The 21,024-nt window shown below is 37.2% G+C and overlaps 1 protein-coding gene across 5 annotated transcripts in view; it reads left to right on the top strand.

Moving 5' to 3' along the window:
• Positions 1-21,024, top strand: part of FAM126A (family with sequence similarity 126 member A) — a 43,057-nt gene that overhangs the window by 10,331 nt on the left and 11,702 nt on the right. For 4 of the 5 annotated variants that reach the window (XM_041411479.1, XM_041411477.1, XM_041411478.1 and 1 more), the window contains exons 2-10: positions 8,990-9,069; positions 9,931-10,032; positions 13,705-13,884; positions 16,597-16,677; positions 17,217-17,332; positions 17,662-17,757; positions 19,422-19,538; positions 20,263-20,350; positions 20,849-21,008. In XM_041411479.1, the coding sequence (XP_041267413.1) occupies positions 9,019-9,069; positions 9,931-10,032; positions 13,705-13,884; positions 16,597-16,677; positions 17,217-17,332; positions 17,662-17,757; positions 19,422-19,538; positions 20,263-20,350; positions 20,849-21,008 (991 nt within the window). In that variant the 5' untranslated portion in view covers positions 8,990-9,018. The remainder of the gene's footprint in view (positions 1-8,989; positions 9,070-9,930; positions 10,033-13,704; positions 13,885-16,596; positions 16,678-17,216; positions 17,333-17,661; positions 17,758-19,421; positions 19,539-20,262; positions 20,351-20,848; positions 21,009-21,024) is intronic. The other variant, XM_041411480.1, reaches the window with a different exon arrangement.

The raw sequence follows: 21,024 nt of genomic DNA, 5'->3' as shown, positions 1-21,024 counted from the left end.
GCAGCTGAATTACCCAACACCTTTCTTTTCATATGGCTGAATGTTCTGAACAAACTCTAACATGAGATGACTTGCAATTTTCACTTAGAAAACAAAACTTGGTTTTTAAAATTAGCTTGCAGCAAATTGACTTTGCAAATAGATGAATAACTGCCTGTAAAAGTAATACTGTGGTAGCATTGAAGGTTGAGGAGCAAGGAACTACATGTCACAGCATTGCTACCAAAATAGTGCTCCATGCTTTTGAGAAGACCACTGCTTAGTTCAAGACTTAAATGCAATACTAAAATTAAAGCTGCAACACAATTATTTTCCCTCTAGTTTATTATATTTCACTGTTTTAAATTTGCCTTTGGTTTTGAGAAAGCTTCCTAACTTCATAGGGATGTAGTGTACTTTGGGCTTAGAGAACTAAGGTGTAAAAGAACAGTACGTATGTTTGGGGTTCTGTACAGAATGTTTCTTGTCTGTGGTGAACTTGTACAGCATCGCTTTTCCTTACTGAACTGATAAGAGCACTGTGTCATGTACTCTGGAATTAATTGCCAGTTCACTGATACGAGTTATGGAAGTCTTGATACATTGAAAACAGACAAGATTTCTAAAGCTTTCTAGTTCATTTATTTGGTTAAGCTTGTGCTTGTACTCATGTGGCTTAATTTAAATTCTATTTCTGTATGATGCACATAGTTATTATCTTGATTTTTCTTTGTGTGTGTTGGAACAGTTAAGTATATTAATCCAGAAAACATAAGGATAATTAAGACAAGATTTTTCAATTATGTGTGTTTTATTCTGTCTAAGATCATGCTGTTTATATATCTGTTCTTTCTTAAAGAGTCAATAAGATGTAAACAGTAATGTTTGCATGAAATAAAAGTGGAAGCAAGTATATTTTAGCTGCTAAAAAAACTGCTTTGAAAGTTTAAATCTTACTTCATTTCCCTGTAATGAAACTACTGATGAATTACAGATGATAGAAAAGCTAACATTTGAGGATATGCTGCAGATGAAATCGTTTGGAAGAGTAGGGATTCTGCATGCCAGAGAATGGGGTGTAACTTACAGGCGGTCAGTTTTGGCTGACTATGGTTTTCTACATGGCAGATGTACTTAGAGTGTGCATTTGTGCAGTAGGCAACAGGGAAGAAATAGTAAAGCAGGATTAAAAAAGGTAGCAAGGAAGAAGTAGTAGAGGACAAAGAAAAAATAAAATTCAAGCTGTGGAAGTTATTTCGTCTTGCTTCATTTTGGCACTGTACTGTTAGGGCTGCTTTTGCCCTGCCTAAACAATATAGGTCTGATTTACTATGGCTTGTGTAAATTCAGGTGAATATATCAGTGCTTGTAGTCTCTTATCTCTATCCTGGTGACCTGCTTGACTGGCATGAGTAATTTTGTTTTCTTGGGAAACAATTCCCCTTGGTAGGAAAGGTTGAGTACAAGATTAGTTGAGTACAAATGTGGTTTGTAATTGATTGCTAATCTGAAATTGAACAAATAAATTTGCCAGGAGTCAAAGATCAGGATTAAAATCTTCAAAAGCCTGTCCTATTAGGAGTCTTACCTTCTGCTTGAGACTTTTTAGAAAGCTTTAATCATGAGTGTTTTGGGTCATGTGTGCCTGTGTGACTGTTTACCAGCAATGTAAATGGCCTTGTGGTTTCATGACTTCAACCACAGGTTTGTTGGTTTTTGGTTTTTTTTCCTCTCTTGACAGAATTGAAAGGTTGTAGAAGACTGAGTTACAGTTTGATACATCAAGCATTTGATGCTTTACAGCCCAGAAACCTCCACACAGTATTCTGTGGTACTAGATACTTTGCACAAGAAACAACTGCATTTAAGACAGTTACTTATAGTTTCTGTATGGTCTCGCTGATGTATGGTTGCTTTCTATAGACTACTTTTTTCCTTAATTGCTGGCACCAAAACCTAATTGAGGTCTGTCATCTGTGGCTGAATATTAATACATGTGGGGTTTTTTTTAATTGTAATGGATATCATTCAGGAGGACTTTTCCATTTGGTGGACAAATATCTATCACTTTGTCATATTCCAAGTGTTAAATTGTTGGAGAAGCATATGTGCACAGGATCAGGAAGTATTTTTTAAATATATATTATGGAAGAGTCCACTGACTCCTGACTCTTTAAGGCTGATGTTCCACATTGTGATACAAAGTGTGAACTCTAGATAAGAGCTTCTGTCTATGGTTGCTTCTGTCACTGACAGAGGGGAGGGGAAAATGAGAAGCAAAACTGAATAATGCCTTTGGCAAGATGAAATTAAAATTGACTGCGATTTCTCTTCCTATGATTCAGTAATCTTTACAAACCACTGGAAACCAATGTTCAGAACAGTTATTTTTGAGTGTTCACTACTTTATTATGCAGAAGACTGCAGAATGACCATAGCAAACCAGATGAGAATTTCTGAAACCTTATTGTCTAGCAGTGGCTGTTAATAGAGGCCAAGAAAGGAACTGAGAGAAAACTGGAAGAGTGTGCTGGGGGAGCTACCTTTGGCTCCAGCTTTCTGAATAGAAGTGTTTATATATTTAGTGGCTCTGGGTAGATTTTCCATGCATATGTCCCAGTGGGTTTTTTTTCTGTGCACTTATGTAAAGTTCATCTACCTCGACCTCAGTGCATACTTCCTTCCTACATTGTTTTTGGTAATTCTTGTTTTGAGCCCGCCACCTCTAGTGTCATCTACAACTTGTTATTTCTCTTGTTAGAAGATGCTGAAGTAACCATTTTAGGAATTTGCCTGAGCCTAAGTCAGTGATGCTTGCACCATAGCTGTCCTGTTTTAAGCTGAAGATGGCAATTATCAGAGAATATTTGATACTTAGTCTCTGAGCACTGTTTGCAGTTGTATATTTGAATAGAACATGTGACTGTTTCAGGCTTAGCACAATGTGGTGTTTGTTTCTTTGTGGAAGTTTGAAAAAAATCAAGAAGTCAGGCCTGACCTTTGTGGTTTCTGAAACCTGTCAGAGTGCTTTTGGAGTCCACAGTAGCATCTGTTTCTTTTCTCAAGAGACTTCAAGTGTTTTGCTGGCCGTTATTGCACCTACAAGTATCTGAACAGAACAGCTTGACCATATTCAAAATTGTATAGAAGATGAACAGATCACTGTATCACTGAGTTGTGCATTAACATCAGGAAAATACATTCTGTTCTTTGGCAATTGAATCAAGAATACACTTGCCTGAGTGTTCTTTCCTGTTCTGTGGCTTTCCAAGGATTGTGTCTTTGTCTCTGAAGTGAGGGAGAAGAAAGGGTTCTGCAATGTGAATTTTACATGTAGACTGTAGTCCTTTAAATGAGCTTGATGAATCAAGTAAGAGCTGACTAAAAGGTTTTTAATATTTCTTGTACCGCTTCAAAAGGGAAGAAAAGTTGAGTCCTCATTGACCCATCTCTACTTCTGTGTGCTAACTACTATAGAACAGAAGATGAACATTTACTGGGGGCTTGATCTCTTATGCTTATGGGTCTGATGCATCCTAATGGAATGCTGGAATGCTCACAAGTTTACTTTGTTCCTGTTTTGGGGTGAGTTGACACATTTTCGCTGATGGTTCATAAATAGCTTAACTTTCTGCTTCATGTTTCCCTTTTAGCTAATTTTTTTTCTTTTTTTTTAGCAAATAATGCAGCCTTCCAAGCAGATACTTTACAGATTAGGTAAAGACACAGTATACGCTTACTCTACTCTTCCAGCAATCCCCAGACGATGAGACGTGAGCAGTTTTTGGCTCCTGTTTTTGTTTTTTCCAGCTCTGTGACTTTCCCTAGCAAATGTCTAATACTGTGGTTTCAGAAGGTCAGTTCTGCAGAACTCAAGCATTCGTTCTTTATCCAAGTCCAGTCATTCCAGATTGCATTTACACACGTGCATTCTGTGGATGCATTCCACAAATGCTGGGTAGCTGTAAAGAGCAAGAAAACCACCTATTGTGAGAATTTTTTTTTAAAGAAAAACCTGTGCATGTGTTGTCTGTGATTTCATTCAAAGACACAATTTGATATTATTAAATTAAAGTCTTGTGTGACAGGTATGAAAATCCAAGTAGATGGATGCATTAGTAAATTTCCCAGAGAATGTCTTAATTTGTCTTGGCTGGCCCTCCACCAACTCAGTGCCTGTGACTTTTTCTCCCTCCTCTATTAAAAACAGGAAATTCAGTAAGTTCCTGATATATTTGTGCTGTAAAGGGTGAGGAAGGGAAAATTACCTATTTAGGGCCTTTGTAGAAGTCTCTTGTAAGTGAGACTTACTTTTGTCTGATAAATTTCTTTGGTGTCTTATTCAAGTTACACTACTCACCTTGAAACAAAAGAAAAATTGTAATTTCCAAAGGAAGGAGACTTACATTATTGTATTAGAATAGAGCAAGACCAATTAACAGCTGTTAGAGGCTGCTGAGGTCTTGGGAACTTGTTAATTATTATTTATTTTAAATCCTGTCTTTGGCGGCTGATCCAAGTTGGGAGTCTTGTGGAAAAATAAAAGTGCTTTTAACTCACAAGGCACAAGAATACAGGTTATATTAGCCACATAAATACAGACAATTAGCCATGTGTTAGCTAGACTGCATAAGGTATGCTTGCTTTCATGTGGCAAATATGAAGATAAGACCTGCAATGCAAGAATATTACCTAAAGTAGCTTAACTTCATGTGTGAGATAAACTAAGAATATATATTGTCTAATAAAAATTCAGCAGTCCTGAACCACCTGGCTGTTACTGAGCTCCATCACAGGTAGTTTTGTGGCATATAAATAATTGAGACTTCTCTTTCCTGTAACAGTCTTCGTCAGGAGATCCAAATGAACGAGGAGCATGGGGACATTTGAAGCTCCTCTTCACATTTAATCAAAATATTGTTTGATTTATCGTGACAAAAGTTGTTTCTAAGGAAGTTCTCAAACTCGACTCATTGGAAAGCTTTGCAAGGACTTAGTAGGAAGAGACCAAAAAAAATTCATTTAAAGAGAATTACATACTGATGTACCTTAAAGTAAGACTTTTTTGTGAAAAATTCTGTGTAGTGTTTGCTGTGTTATTTGAATTTCCAGTTTTGGTATTTATAAAGTACATTCTTAATGCAATTTTACACTTTTTTCCCTGTTTTTTTTTATCCTCAAAGTAGCAGGTATTTACTTTATCCACTTTATGTTGCTTTAATTCTGGAGTGGCTGGGACATCTCATGTTTACAGTCTCCTGTATCTTGCAGTTATATCCGCTGAAACAAAGCTGTAATTAAGGCATGCTTTTTTTTTAATCCTCTGGGTATTTTTTTCTGTAAAAGTTTAACAGATGCTATAAATTAAGCCTTATTTTGGTGCACTTAAGTGTTAAAAATGCCATTCTGGAGTTACTTTTTAAAAACTTTTTGTGGGCTTCAGCAAAAAATTGTGTTGTTAACTGAAACTTGTTAATCCTTCTTTTGGAAAAGTCTTGGGTTTTCCAACTCATTCCAAATATTGTGCTCAGTCCAACTTGATCTGTTATGTAACTAGAACAAAATGAGGCAATCCTCAGTAAAGCAGTAGCTTGTCTGCCTGTTTAAATAGATCCCACACAGCTGATATGTGGAATTAAAGCTTTTTTTTTCCTTCTGGGGGATATCAATTGAACACATAATCCTTGCCGTCATGCAAAATAATTGTAAAGTTAAGAGTTCTTATTTGTGATACTCAAATGTGTATTGCTGTGGTTTAAGCAGATATATATGGATTTTTTTAAGTATGAAGGTAAAATAAGGACAGTCCATCCCCTGTATGTTTCTACTGCCATATTTCTCTGTGAAATGCCTCTGCTACTTTAAAAATAAATATAAAAGATCTGATCAGCAAAAACTTTGTCCTATTTCTTTTCTACAAGTGTAATTTCAAAAGTTCATGCTGTTGCAAAAAAAAAAAAAAAAGAGTCATCTTTAAATACTTAGTCATGAAATTAGTCATAAAAACTTAAAGTATTATTCCAATGAATAATGCCAGCCAAGGATGCTCTTACTGTTTTTATTGGTGAAATGAAGCCTCTGTTCTCTGGGAACCTTTAATCTGAAAATAATGCTTGATGGGTCACTAGAGTAGGGTGAGAAAAAAATTGAATCTTTTGGATATGTTGTATCAACTATGGACTTGGTGTATCCAGAACTCCTCTTTGCTCCTTTAAAAAATGGGGATTTTTGCTTTGAGCAATCAGTATTAGGACAGGTATTTGTGCTATTAATGGGGCTCAGTAGGGAATGGTTGCTATTGTCAGCTGTGCTGAACCATGGGATGCTGCAAAAACCTTTGTCCACCTTCACAGGAATAAAAGTAGGGCTAGTAAGTTGCGGGATTCTGTAGGAACTGGCAAGGTGGTTGCTTCAATGACTGTAGTAGGACTAGTCTTTGTGTTTATTAGAACATGGTGTCATCCTTCAAAGCCTCACTTCACAGCAGGTCTCACACACAACCTATGCTGAGGCTGCTCCTCTGTATTTTCATTGTTGCGCCTTCAGAGACTGTCAGTGCTGATCAGAAAGACTTGGTATTTAGCTAAATTAATATACATGACAGTCCTTGCCACTTCTTTGTTGGTACAGGACGACAGAATGGATGAGGTTTAAATGGATCTTTGGTGATCATGAAGTCCAGCCTCCTTTGCTCAGAGTAGTGAAAATTGGAACAAGTGTCTGGCTGCTCAGGATCTTATCAAACTGGGTTTTCAGTGGCTCTGATTGCAGACTCCTCAGCCACTCTGGCACTTGAGGCAATTTTCTGTGCTCTGACATTCAGGGTTCCTGGGGGCTGCTCTTGCTGGTAACAACAGAAGTAAAGTGACAGTGAGTACCTGGGCCTTTTCTGTATCTTCTCTCAGCAGATCCCTGCTAATTCAGTTGTGGAACCCTAGCTTTCCTGTTGCTACTGCTGCTATTTTTGCAATAGCCCATGAACCATTCTAGAACATTCTTGATCCTCCTTCTTGCTTTGATCCTTCTTACTGGGATTCTGTGATCTACTTTGTTGTGGTCATCGCAACGGTGTCTGTCCTGACCTTGGTGTCCCTAGCCAGTTTTTCCATGTTTGTAGTTTTCTATGTTTAGCAGAGGGCCTGCCTTTGGCTCCTCAGTCCCCTGTTTGAGGAAGTAGTAACCAATGCACTTGTTCCCTCTTCTCTTTGCCCTCCAGGAGATAAGAGGGTAGTTCATGTTCCATGTGAGGACCAGGTGCCTGTAATGCAAGGCTGCTTCTGCTGTATATGAAGAGCAGTTCCTGTGTTTTGTCTTGCTCTGATGATGAGTAGCAAACACCTGCCATCATGTCACTCATATTGTTCTGCCCTTTCATCTGTGACCCATAAGCTCCCAGCTGTCTCATTGTCCACAGCAGGGCTGAGCTCCATGCGTCCTGCTGCTCTCCCAAATAAAGAACAGCTTTCCTCCCCCACAATCCTTGAAGAGCCCATATCCAGCCATGGCAGTGGTCTGGTCTCCAAAAATTAAATGCTTACTCTTCCTTGGCTTACTCTTCCCTGTTGTTGTCTCATCCTCCAAAGGCAGAGTTCTGTAAGCTTTGTGCAGACTTGTGTGTCTCTCTAGGGTTGTGAGAGGACATTGCCCCAGCTGCTTCCCTGGGATTTCACCTGTCCCAGTCCATTATTTAGTTATTTTATTATCATGCAAGTTAGGAGAAGGGGCACAAAAGTCTCTGGTTGCCATATGTTATTATTGTGTATTAAAATGATTCTGAAAATGTAGTTGCTGGACAGCGTATTCGGTTTTGTTCCTTTTGCCGTTCATATCTGAATAGTAATTTCCTCACATCCCTGTCTGTGCATTGAAATATCTTGGTCACTACTTAAAACCTAATTTAAGTTTGGGCTTTCCCCACTCCCCTTGCTTTGGAGGGTTATAGTGTGCTCTTGCTATTATCGTATCTAGTTCCTCTCCCTTCAGGCTTCTTAAAATATACTGTATATAGTCTGTATATGCTCTACTCCTGTCTGAATTTCAGAACAAAATACTTGTGTTATAAAAGGCAGTTCTTACCTCCCATCCTTATCCTTGTCTTCCTGGACAAGCCCATACTTGGATATCAATACTTCAAAATTAATTTTAAACTGGCAAAGTAAAAATTGATGGGATGTCTCCCATGACTGAAGATTTTACCAAGACAGTGTTAATTTTTTCCTCAGATGAGTATTCAATTTTGTCACTGGTTGAAATCCATGGGCACAATTTGGATAAGCTAACACCATGCTCTTTTAACTTATAGTAGTTTTGTATCTTAATGATATTTGGTCTTTTGTGTCAGAATAAGCTGCTCCAAGGGACAGTTATTTTTAAGTGGTTTCTCAAAATTGAAGAGAAATCAGAAATTAATTTCAGTAGCCATTCTGCATCTCATGCGTTCAAACCCTATTGCTGATGACCCCTCTCTGTCTGAGACTGGGCAGAATGTTGGGCTGGGAGCTCTGTCTTAGGCTCCATGCAGAGGCAGCAGGCTCATTGTCCAGCAGTTGCCATGGTGGGGGAGGACTGAAAGGTTTTCCATCCGCCTTTATTTCACTGACCTTTTCCAGGCTGGGAATAGCGGTTGACTTGGAAAACCCTGAACAGTCCTTTCTCTTCAGTGAGTCCATACAGTTTCCTCTCGAGTCTTGTAAGCTGAAAAATAAATTGAAATTGAGGAGGTAATATTTTCTGTTTTCAGAATTCCATTTCTGAAAATCTTTGACTTACTTCCCACGCAATACATAGTTGGAATTTATTAAACTGCTGTATGTGAAGACTCCTGTGCTTAATGCTTCCAGCAGCGTGCATAAGTGAGGTACAATAAAAGTTCAAAGTAATGTCAGCATGTAAAATGTTAACAAGTAAAAGCATGATGAGATTCTTTAAATATTCACAGAGACTTAATTTTCATCATTGACTTAATGCAGTGACTGGAATATTCACAAACTGTGTTTGCTTGTTCTTTCAGGCTGAAGGTTTTGAAGCAGATGTTGGAAGATGTTAGCTGTGGATACTGGGGTTGTGGAGGAGTGGTTATCAGAGTTCAAGGTAATACACTCTCCAGTATACAGCCAGAAGTGTTGAATCACTGCTGGTGAAGTAGACAGGAGCGCTTGCATCCTGTAGAAAATGAAAGATAGTAACCTTGGGTTTTGCCGAGATCATGGGATAAATACAAATGTCTGCTTGAAGGGATTTTTTCCCTTGCCTCTTTGGGGCTACATGCTTCCTGACAGAGAGCAGTGAAAATGTATATCATAGATGAATGATTTTATTGGTTTGAGTACCAGACATGACTGTAGGTTTTGCTCCTGTCTGCTTAGATACACTGGAAATATGTTTTCCTGTCTGTAGAGTGGAGTCCTTTGAAGGACTGGAGATGAGAATTACTGTAAGACTTACATACATTTAAAGTACATCTTCTAAAAGAGTTGTTAAAAACATTAGATTTTTACCTTCTTAAGTATTGGCAGAAAATATGTTTAGTGTTAGAGAAGAGATGGAATTTTATTAACTGGAATTTGTGCTTTTCCATAGTAATACTGTATCTGGTAATAATGTTCACTACCTGTGTACAGTTAGTTTTGAGAACTTCATGAAGTATGGATCTGAAAACTGTAAAAGTTTCACGAGACTGACATCTCACAGTGAAATTTCAGTGGCTGTTGCATTTTTTGTAACTTTTTTAAAATCAATTTCCCCTCTGCTGTTGTTACATTCCGTATGAAATTGCAAAGTGATAGAGTGCAGTGTGTCTTCTGGCCATGGTCTGAAGAGTGGGGATTTCTTTGTGAAACAAGGTTTAGTTTATAGTAAACTCTGATAAACAGTGAGTTGTAATGGAAAATTGTTTCTTGAAATAGCTGTTATATTTTAATGATATAAATTGTTATAATATTTTTATTTCAGACACTGCCAGAAGCATCCATATCCAGCTATGCTTCCAGCTTGAAAGACAAGACTGCTTTGATTTCATCTCTTTACAAAGTAATTCAGGAGCCACAGAGTGAGGTCAGTAGTTTGAATCTCTCACCCAAAATGTCTGACATAACACTGGCAGAATGAAACCAAGACCTTGCATGCTAGTAGTTGATGTAGAGTCTGCTTCAAAAAGTTTGTTCTTAGCAATGACATACTATCATGGAAAAAAAAATTATAAGTTTTGCAACCTACTGATCATAGTTAAGGTCACATTCATGGGCTTCAGGACTTGGATGTAGAATTGAGAAATGCATGAAGGAATTGAAAAGATGTTTGTGTCTGACAGAATTCTTTCTGTAATACCACTTGAATGTGAATCTCTTGGTGTCAGAACCTTGTCTATACAATGCAAGAGAACAAAGTTAGGTTAGCCATCCTTTTTAAATTGTTGCTTAGGTTTTTGTAGGTTTTTTATTTGAAATGCATACGACATAAAGACATGGATTTGTACAGTGAATGTACTCTTACTGAAATGAGGACAAAATATGAAAAAAATTCTGGGGAAGGGGGGCAGTTTTTCTCAGTACCCCGTGACTGTCCTTGTTTTAAAATGTCCAGGTATGTTCAGAACATCCTGATCTGGGTTTAATTGTGTGTAACTGTCTTGTACCATCCAGAAATCCTTTTGTGCATTATTTTAATACTGCACCAAATCCTTAATTCTTCTGAAATGACCCAGAAATAAGGCATCTTCCCAAAGTTTGAGATTATGCCAGTAGTAAAGGTCAGAGGATAAAATGCTTTCATATATATGCTTTTAGAGAATGCTGATAATGAAACTCCCAGCTTGTCCAGCAAAGAACAAATGCAATTTTAATTTGCTGCTCAGAAAGGCATTCTGAGTCATTCCAACTACTGAGTCAAGCCTGTCTGGTCTTCAGAATTCATATAAAACTGTAAATTAATCTGATGATTCTCCTTGTTGATAGTCTAATTAATACTTTCATAAGTTCTTTGATTTCTTACTTCTTCTGACTATCACTAGGTTTCTCAGGGGCCTTAGTAGCAGGGTGCTGCTGCAACTTCTGCTTGAAAAGGTTGTTGGGATAATTCCAGGGGCAAGGTATTGAAGATTTCCCTGTTAGTGAAACTTTTTTTTCCCCTGTTAGTGAGACTTTGAATTGAAATGAAAAGTTAGTGCTGACACTGAGTGTTGTGCTGCCTTGAGAAAAAGTCCTAAATCTTTTTTGGACTGTTCTCCAAAAGAGAACCAGTCATTGCTTTGTGGGAGAGGCTACTTGGAGCTTTCCACATCATGAAAATAATTACAAACCAGCAGTTAAAAAGAAAAGTAGTAGCTTTCAACTGCTGTTTGAGAGCTGTTAGCTGCCTTGTGTAATGTCAGCTTGCTGTACTGTGGAGGGTATGCACTGTCCTCTCCTGTCTCACGGGTGTAATGCAAAGGGGAAGGGTTAATGCTTCAACACTACAAATACTGCAGAGTTTAAAAATGGACAAACAACCCCATCTGTACACCTCTGAATATATGTGCTTGTAATAATTATCCGTACCGTAAAATTGTGATTAATCTTGCTTTGCAGGATAGATGTGGGGTTTTTTTAAGCATTTGGAAAGTAATCATGAGTACTGGCATCTGTAACTGCATTTTCCTGCTGGTTCATGTTTGCTTTTTATATGGGTTGTTTTGATTTGCTTTTCCAAAAAATTAATTAGCCATTTGTAAGATAAATGGACTACTTGTTTAACATCCACTTCGTAGTAGATGTGTTAGTAAAGACTTTGTTAGTTACTTTTGAGGTTCCTGGGCCATTTTCTAGGTGAAAAATGTAGTCCAGTGAAAGGAGAGTCCAGAAGATGTGTAGATTTAAAGGACTTAAAATTCACTAAAGATGTCCAGTGGTCAAAAATAATTAAATAAATATGTGATGGGGTTTTTTTTTAAGATTGAAGTTCTTTTGCTTTTTACTTAAAACACTCTTGCTGTCTTTTTAGATAGGAGCCAAACAGGCACTTGCATTAGGAAATAGCAAGCGTTTGGAGTGTCTAACACACTTGGGTGCAGCTTAAAAGGAAGAGGGATGAAGTTGCTTGGATGTTCTTCTGTTCCAGCATTAAGAAATGTCTCAGTCTAGTTCTTTTAGAACTGTTTAGTTTTTGATATTTTGAAGCAGCAACAGTCATTAGTGCATTTTGATATTAGGTTGTAGCATGTGGTGGCATTTTGAAGAAGAAAATCTGGTTTTGTACTGATTATGCATTTAAATGTGCTGATACAAAGCTGTCTCAAGTGAGATAAGGATGTAAACACGGATACCTGTCACAGCTATTTTTGGACCTCTTAAAGTTCAAGCGCATCATTCAGAACTGATACTTCATTATGGGAAGGATGCGAATTGTGTAAAAAATATAAGCTGAATATGGAACACAGTTCTGCTGGTAAGGTTTTCTAGAAGGATCTTTGCTGTACTGCTCTTAAAACTGATGACAAGTTTAGCTTGGCATGGCTTTTTTGCCTTTACTGCAGATTTTTCAGGGATGATTTTTCCAAAGTGAAGCTGTATCTCTCAGAAGCTAAAAGTTCCTCTTTTTTAGAATGGATCAGATTGTCCCAGATAACTTCTTAAAAAAGAACACAAATCTGCTAAGATCTTTCAGTTTCAGAAGTAGCTTTGGGAGGTAAGAAATTTTGACTTGACTTTTTTCCATGTTCAGGAGGAAAAGCTTAGGAAAGCAAGCAGGTATTTTTCTAGCATTGTCTCCCTGGTGATTTTGCCTCCTTTGCTTCAATACAGGGTTGAATATAGAATTGGCTTTCTTATTTTTCTGAAAACTTTACTAAAACTAAAGCTGTGATCTAGACAAATAGCAGAACTGAATTTAGTAGTTCAGCTGGCTTTGAAAGTGCCTGCTGATTTTGACAATATTTTCTAATTGGAGAAAATTAAGAAATCTCCTTATTTCCATACATTGGCAGGTGGTGCTTAACACAGTGTTTCATCCTTATATCAGAGGTAGGTGGTAGCACAAGAAGGCACATTAAATCCAGGAACACAGGCAGGCTGATAACTTCATTGTTTTAAAATCTTTTTTTAACTTGATCTAGCTCAGTGTATTACTTCCAGTTCAGTGTTTTACATCCATTTGTATCAGCTTAACAAATTTGATTCTAAAATTACTCTTGAGGCTTCCCATTTCTCTCTCAAATGTATAAATAGATGGAAGCTTCTAGAAGCTTATAACAAAAGTGGGAAAATAAATTGATTCTATTGTGTACTAAGTTTTTGTAATACTTGGAATTTAAGTGTTATACAGCTCTTCTCACTAGATGGATAAGGCTTCTAGCTTCATTTTGTGTATGCTGTTGGAGTTGTAGAATAACAAGGCCTTTTGTTCAGGTTCTTTGCCTGTATATTAGAGATACTGAGGGGTATGAAGGATGTGATTGCTATCCTTTATTGTTTGCCTTTGAGGCTGGAGGAAGTGAGCCAAAAACAAGGCAAAGCAGCCACTGGAATTTTTTTATTCATGTAGGATGAATGGCTCTACTTTTATCATACAAAAGTGTTTTATAGGCATGAAAGTGTAAGGTGACTTGAGCAGTTACAGTCATGCGGTGATAACTAAAATGTCATTTTTATCAGTGTACAGTTTTGGCTAAAGGATTGATCCAGGCAAAGTTGCAGATATTTATTTATTTTTATTTAATGTTTTGTTTATTCATGATTGTAACTTGTATTTCAGCTTCTGGAGCCAGTTTGCCACCAGCTCTTTGAGTTCTACCGCAGCGGTGAGGAACAATTGCTGCGGTTTACGCTGCAGTTTCTGCCAGAATTGATGTGGTGCTATCTTGCTGTCTCAGCCAGCAGAGATTTGCAGAGCAGTGGATGCATAGAGGCTCTTCTCCTGGGAGTTTATAACCTGGTTTGTATTTCAACATTTTGTTTTGGAATTAAAATGAATTGATTATTTCAATCTCAGCTCTTCAAATCGGTGTCTGTCAGAAATCTACAACATGAACTTTCATTCTTTGGTCAAAATTTTCTCTGCTCTTTATGCAGTTCTTTTTTTGTTACTTATTTCTTGGTATGGTGATTAAACTCACATTCTGCTTGAGAACTTTTTGAGGCACTGCTTTTGAAATTGTTGCCTGTATTTTGACTATCTGGACTGAAACCACCAAAAAAAATTACTTTCAACTTAATGCTTGACTGCTGAACAGCTTGCTTAGCTTTGAGAAATTAAAGGTGTCCATTTGGAAATAACCTTGACATTTTAAAAATACTTCTTATGAAAATATCCTGTTTGTTGCTATATCTATGCTTTGCATTACTAAGAAGCCCTTAAAAGGGCTTAATTTTTTAGTCTTTTTATGGCAATTTTGAATAACTTAGTGTTTTATTATGTCTGTTGGGATTCTTGTCTGTGTAGTTTTTTCTGGTTGTTTTAGGAAGGCTTTTTGTGAAGTGAAATAGTGATGAACTTCACGTCTCTTCATCTGAAAATCTGGAGAAGGCAGCTGCTATCTATCTCCTAGAAATAATCATAGGTGTCTTCACCAAGCAAGTGGAAATGTCTTTTTCACCCAGGAGTCTAATTAAAAAGACCTGAGCCCTTATGTTCCACTCCTGGTGAGGCAGAGTACAAGCTTGCTGCCTTTTTTGTATGCTTAGTTGTATCTGACAAGAAGAACATTCCTGAAAAGCATTTGCTCTTATCTTCTGCCTTAAGGCAATTCACTCCTTTATATCCATGATGAAGTAATTTAAGATGTGGTTCATGGATGTGGCTGTAATCACTTGTTTTTCTCCAGAAGAGATTACATTTAAGTTAAGCTCCAAACCAGTCTGGTAACATCCTCTCTTAGCTGTGAAGAGTTTCTTTCTCAATTAGTAACTTGGCTTTCCGTTTCCAGCTGCCTGGGGTCATAAGAATTTCACAGCAAGTTTCTCTAGGAAGCTGTAGATCATCATGACTTTTGGGAACTTTTTTCCCTGTTTTGCTTTAAGACATAAGGAATGCTTATGGTAAAACAGTGCCTTGTAGTCACACTGACTTTTTCCCTGCTGCTGTTGGTGTTGCATAAAATTTTTTATAACTGAAACAATCAAGATAGTATTGTTTAGTATACAGCTTGAAAAGGTAGTAGGTGACCTGCTTAGATACTTATTTTCTCTTCAACCAACAACTTTATGTATTCAAAACCAAGAGGAAATATGAAGCCTAATATAAAAGTAATTGCTATGTAAATATGTACAGTGGACTCTTGGAAACTTAACATGTTCAGGAGGAGCCCTGCAGTTTCTTACTGAAGGAAAATGAAAAATATTGCTCAGAATAATTTTAAATTGGCTGCATTGTGAGGGCTGTGGAATTATTGTGGCTGAACCTTGAGACCATGAACTGGATTGTTCTACCTTCAGCTTAGGGATGTACAGTGGTAGTGCATAGAGTTGAAATTTTTTGCTTTCCTAGCTGTAGTCATCAGGGATGTTTTTAATACACTTCATAAGCTTTAATACACATCATACACTACAAATACATCTTGAAATGTACTCCTGAAACTTAATTACAAATCTGATTATAATGAGGAACACAAATATTAATATTTTTAGAATTTAGAAGTTTGGATGTAGCCATTTTCTTTCCCTTTCTCCTGTATATTGAGGAACACATTGAGGAAGCACATTTATCCAAGAGCAATATAAAAATTAAAGTATCAGTGGTTTATGTGGAGAGTGGAGCAGCTCTGTGTGCCCTTTTGATCCTTTTCAGTCTCCTTTACCGCTTTGTCTTTGATTTTAAGACAGAAGTTTTGATAATTGCTATGTGAAGTTAGACCTTCAGCCTTGCAACTCATGGGTGTTAGGAGACACTGAAACTTCTCTCTGATTATTACTTCTGGATATATGAAATCAGCTGCTGAAATTTAGAAAAGAGGGAAGTAAAATCTAGTGTGTGGTGTTTGTTTTGGTCAAGTCTGCTTTGGATCTTTAATTTTTATATTTATTTTAAATACTCCAGTGCTCTTCTGTGGTACAAAACCACATCTTGTTTTGCTTTACCCATTAGTCTTCTGTTAACTGACAGGAGCAAGAAGTCTGCCAGCTACTGCTGTGGTGGTATCTTTCAGGAAAGTAGCTTCTCTAAAGCTTTGCATCCATGCTTCTTTTAATTCCATAGAGTGAGTTATCATACTTGGGCTCTTGCAGGTGCTGTGGTCTGCTGCTGTCAAACCACGTGAGGGTGCAGTCATTCCAGAGCTGTAATATTTCCAAAACAAATTACTTGTTGAGTGCTTACTTGATGGTTAATAGTTTTCAGAACAGAATTATTGATCATTAACCTTCACAACTAGCAAATAGTGTATCATTAAAAAAAGATAATGCTGTTTTAAACATGATGTTTCCTCTTAGTGTTTTCATGTGGGTTATGTATGCAAATGGATGTGCCCTTGGCTAAGTTATTTGAAGAGTTTTCATAAACAAACAAAATGTGATGGAAAGCAAATAGAGAGATAATTTCTATCAGTCCCTATAATAAATAGTATAATAGTATAATAAATAGTATTTAACACTTGAGGATGTCTGTTTTCTGTAGTAGAGTGTAACCATTGATATCCTCTGTCTTTTTCAGGAGATAGTTGACAAAGAGGGACATAACAAAGTGCTGAGTTTCACAATTCCATCTTTGTCCAAACCTTCGGTCTATCATGAAGTAAGTGACACCTACAAAGTGAAATTCCGGATTGAGAAGGGCAGTGTTACCATGATTGTCAGGGGTCTTGCCCAATCAAATATCTCCCAAGGCTGGAGGCATCTCACTGGCCAGAACCTGAAGGGGAGTGGAGTTCAAACCAATGAGAGCATCCAGACTGGATCTTTCAAATGCCTTATGTGCTTTGGGGGCCTGGTTGTTAAGAGCAAAAGTGAAGAGTAGTTTTAACACGTTGTATGATGACATAAGAACATACTTCTGAGATTTCTGAGTACTGCTAACTGGTCTCTGAGGCCTTGTCAAGGTGGAATAGTCATAATTGTATGATACCCATGCAGCAACTATGTATTTTTTTTTCTTTTCTGAAGCCATATGCCTTATTGGTGTAAAATGAACAGATAACATCTGAACAATCAGATAACACCAAGCCTGTTGAAAATTAATATATAAATATGATGATGCTTATTGTTGTCTATTTTCACTTGCATTCTAGCAAGATTTGAGATTGTTATGCTCTGAATGACCCTTTTTTCCTTCAGCCTTCCAGCATTGGCTCCATGGCTCTCACGGAAGGAGCTTTGTCGCAGCACGGTTTGTCCAGGGTTGTGTACAGTGGACCTCATCCTCAGAGGGAGATGCTGACAGCCCAGAACAGGTGAAATTGTATCATGGGATTTAGCTTGAGAGTCCCTAATGGATCTGAGCTTCTGATTTTTAGTATAGTTGCAGACTGAAAGAGGATAGGTATATGTTATGTTTTGTCATGTGTTTTTTTGTTCCTAAACACGTGCAAATGTAGATGCAGAAAGATCAGCAGGGCATATTACTGCTGATAATGTAGGGGAAAAGCTTACTCAGTTGTTGATGAAATTGAAATACAATGCCAGATCTGTTCAAATAATTCTTAAAAATTTCCCTGTAAATTTGTTTTCTTTTACAAAATAAAGTTGGTAATGGAATTCCAATGTTTCTTTCAAATCTCAGGTTTGAAGTGCTGACTTTCCTTCTGCTCTGTTACAATGCTGCCTTAAGCTACATGCCTGCAATGTCTCTTCAGTCATTGTGTCAAATTTCTTCAAGGTAATTTCTGTAGGTTCTTTACTCTTGAAATGGCATTACCAAATTGAAGTGCAGTCAGTTTGGACTTTTTTAATAAAAACAAGCTTTGAGTTCCCAAGGGCCGCTTTTAAACTTGACTTCTTCTCATATGTGTTTACAGCTGCATTATTTGCTTTTAAAGTATCTCTTATATAACTTTAGGTTGAAATCTCAAAATGGGGAACAGTAACCTGGCTTATGTGCAGGTTAAGCTTCTCCTTTAAGAGAAGTCAAAGGGAGCTGTTTGTATTTAATAACAGTAGTTGTAGTTGTGTTAACTAAAGAAAACCAGAAGTGTCTTTTAGAAGTGTGGTATATTTTGCATTGCAGATTTACTAAATAAATTCAGATGCTGTACAGGTTTAAACTTTCTTGTAATTATAGTAGGTGTTGAAACTTGACATACACCCATTTTTATGGATACATTCAGCATTTCCAAAATCAGCTGTTGCTTCAAAAAACCAAAATAACAATGCCAACACACCCCTCCTGACCTCAAAACAAAAGAAAGCCTACTTCAGCTTTAATTACAGTGTCTATTTTTTGATCAGTACCTTTTTTCAAATAAGAGAAATGGATAGTAAACATGTTTGTCTGTGGATTTTCAAAAGTGGACTGTATGTTAAGGGAAAAATTAGAATGCTCTCCTTAACCCAGGAAACCCAAGAGGCCGAGAAGTCATCTGCAGCAGCTTTTTTCTAGGATAGTTCCTAGGGCTTCTCTCAAAACTAAAAAAATGATAATGGATGCCTGTAAGATTTCCTTCTCTTCAAAGGAGGCAAGAGACTTTGGAGTTTGAAGCACCTGGCAATATTTACAAGAGTAATTATGAGATCTTTGTTAGATAAACTGCTTTAATATAGCAGGTAAAAATACTTAGAAGCTAAGGATTGTGGAAAGGAGACTGATGTTGCTTATTCTGCTTGATTAGGTTTTGATTGTATTTGGAATAAATAATTTTTAAAGCATCCAAAAAAAAAACCCAAGCAAGTTACCAGTAGATGCAAGCAAGTCTTTCTGCTTCAAAATGGTGAATGTCTGGATACTGAATTATTTAATGTTGTACAATTTAATTTCTTTCATTGTTCTTCATTCCTGACTGGTTTTGTCATTCGTCTGCTTACTGAAAATCTTACCCTGACAGCAATTTAGAATAGACAACATGTTAGAATACTGGGAATATGCATCTGAAGCCCTGAATATCTTTCAGTGTCCTGTTTGGATGTAGTGGAATCTATATTCTGCTACTTGGATATTTGGAATAACTCCTTTAATTGGTTTGAGCAATGGGAAATTAGGGGGTTTTCTTTAGGATCTACAATAAATGTGTTTTTTTCTAGTAAGTCTAATTCAATTTTTATCACTTTCTTAAATTACAAATATGGATTGTAAATGTGAAAATTACAGCACAAAATATTTTTGTGTAATGGTTGTGCTGATCTCAAGTTGCAAATCCAGATTTTTTGCATCTGGGCAGTTACTAAGTCTCTCTTCATAAACTTACCTTAGTTGGATGTCATTCTTGCATTTTTAGAAGAAGTAACTCAGGGCTTCTAAAAACTGATCAGTACTGGTGAAATATTGAAAGTCTATAACCTACAAGGGTAGTTCCACATCATTTACTAATGACAAATGTATTTCTTTAGAATTTGTGTCTGTGGATATCCTCGCCAACAAGTGAGAAAGTACAAGGGAGTCAACAGTAGAATTCCAGTTTCATCTGAATTCATGGTACAATTGCTAACAGGGATCTATTATGCCTTGTAAGTTGTTTGGGTTTTTTTTTTTCTAATATGCAAACAAAATGCCAGCCTAATTTGTGTACTTGTTCAGACACACTACCTTGGAGGCACTTCATTTTCTATGGGCAGATGTTGTGTGTAGCAGTAAGGTCCTTGGGAAGAGACAGTTCTTCAAGTAGTTGGATGAAGTTACCTGTGTCATACTGGGGAAAGATTACTGGAGCAGCACTTGATAGGTGTAACTGCTGATGGGAAGAAAATACTGTAAAAACTTTTCCAGCCATCACATTTTTGCATGGTTGGTTTTGACATCAGTCTAGTTAAGGAGAAGAGGTTATATTTTTTCTCTGAAATGCTGATGTAATCTACCCTTTGAAAGTCATATTCATGTGTGAAGCTTACTCAGTAACTGAAATAATTGGAGACTAGTAATACAGGAATACTCAAAAGGTGGAGTAATATTAAAAAATCCTGATTGTATTTCAGAATATTTCGTGACTAGCTGATCAACAGCTAATGATATAATTTTTCAACTGCTTGGGGTGGCCAATGAAAATAAATCTTTGTCTCCATAGATGCTACTTCAGTGTTCTCTAATTAGCAGGCTTACTGCTAACAAACACAAGCAGTTCCAATTCTCTAAACTGAACTCTTAAGGAACACCAGAGCTGTGAAGGTTAGGTGACCAAGAAGTTTCGTCTGTTGACACAGATGCTTATTATTACACATAATTTTACCTTTGCAGTTATAATGGAGAATGGGATCTGGCTCGTAAAGCTATGGATGACGTTTTGTATAGAGCACAGCTTGAGCTGTATCCAGAACCTCTGCTGGTAGGTATTTTATTTTCTACTCAACAGTTTGTTCAGTAGAATTTTTAACCTGGGAGATTCTTGCTGTGAGCATGCATGATACAAGATGATACCAGGAGCCTGAAGCTGTGTGTGTGCTTGTGCAGACATCTCGATCGGTTAGTGCACACACTACGCAGGGCTTCTCACTGCCCTCAGTCGTGGTGTCACGTTTCCTTGTGACCAAGCTGTTTTCAACAGAACACTTCTAAGTCTTCAGAACCAACATAGTGGTGCAGCAGAAGGAATAGCCACATCTTGAAACTGGAAACTTTGTTTTAAGGAAGTGGCAAGTATAAGTTCTGAGAGCTAATTGCAAACTGGCATTCTTTATAGGCCAGTGCAAAAAGGTGGCATGCTTTTTGACCATAAATTGGAATTGTATACAGTATCCTTCTTGAAATAGGAAGAATCCCCGTCAGAATTCTTCTAAAATTGTACCTTTGTGATAAGAACTTAAGTGCATCATTTCTGTTCTAGGTTGCTAATGCAATAAAAGCTTCACTGCCTCAGGGTGCCATGAAATCTAGTAAAGAAGGTACAAGATGCATTCAGGTTGAAATTACACCTACTTCATCCAGAATATCAAGAAATGCTGTGACTAGCATGTCTATAAGAGGGCACAGATGGAAAAGGCATGGTAAGAAACACATTTT

Source organism: Onychostruthus taczanowskii, unplaced genomic scaffold, assembly GCF_017590055.1.
Source record: "Onychostruthus taczanowskii isolate IOZ18803 unplaced genomic scaffold, ASM1759005v1 scaffold36, whole genome shotgun sequence".
Taxonomy (NCBI): Eukaryota; Metazoa; Chordata; class Aves; order Passeriformes; family Passeridae; genus Onychostruthus; species Onychostruthus taczanowskii.
This window is presented reverse-complemented; position numbering and strand designations above follow the sequence as displayed.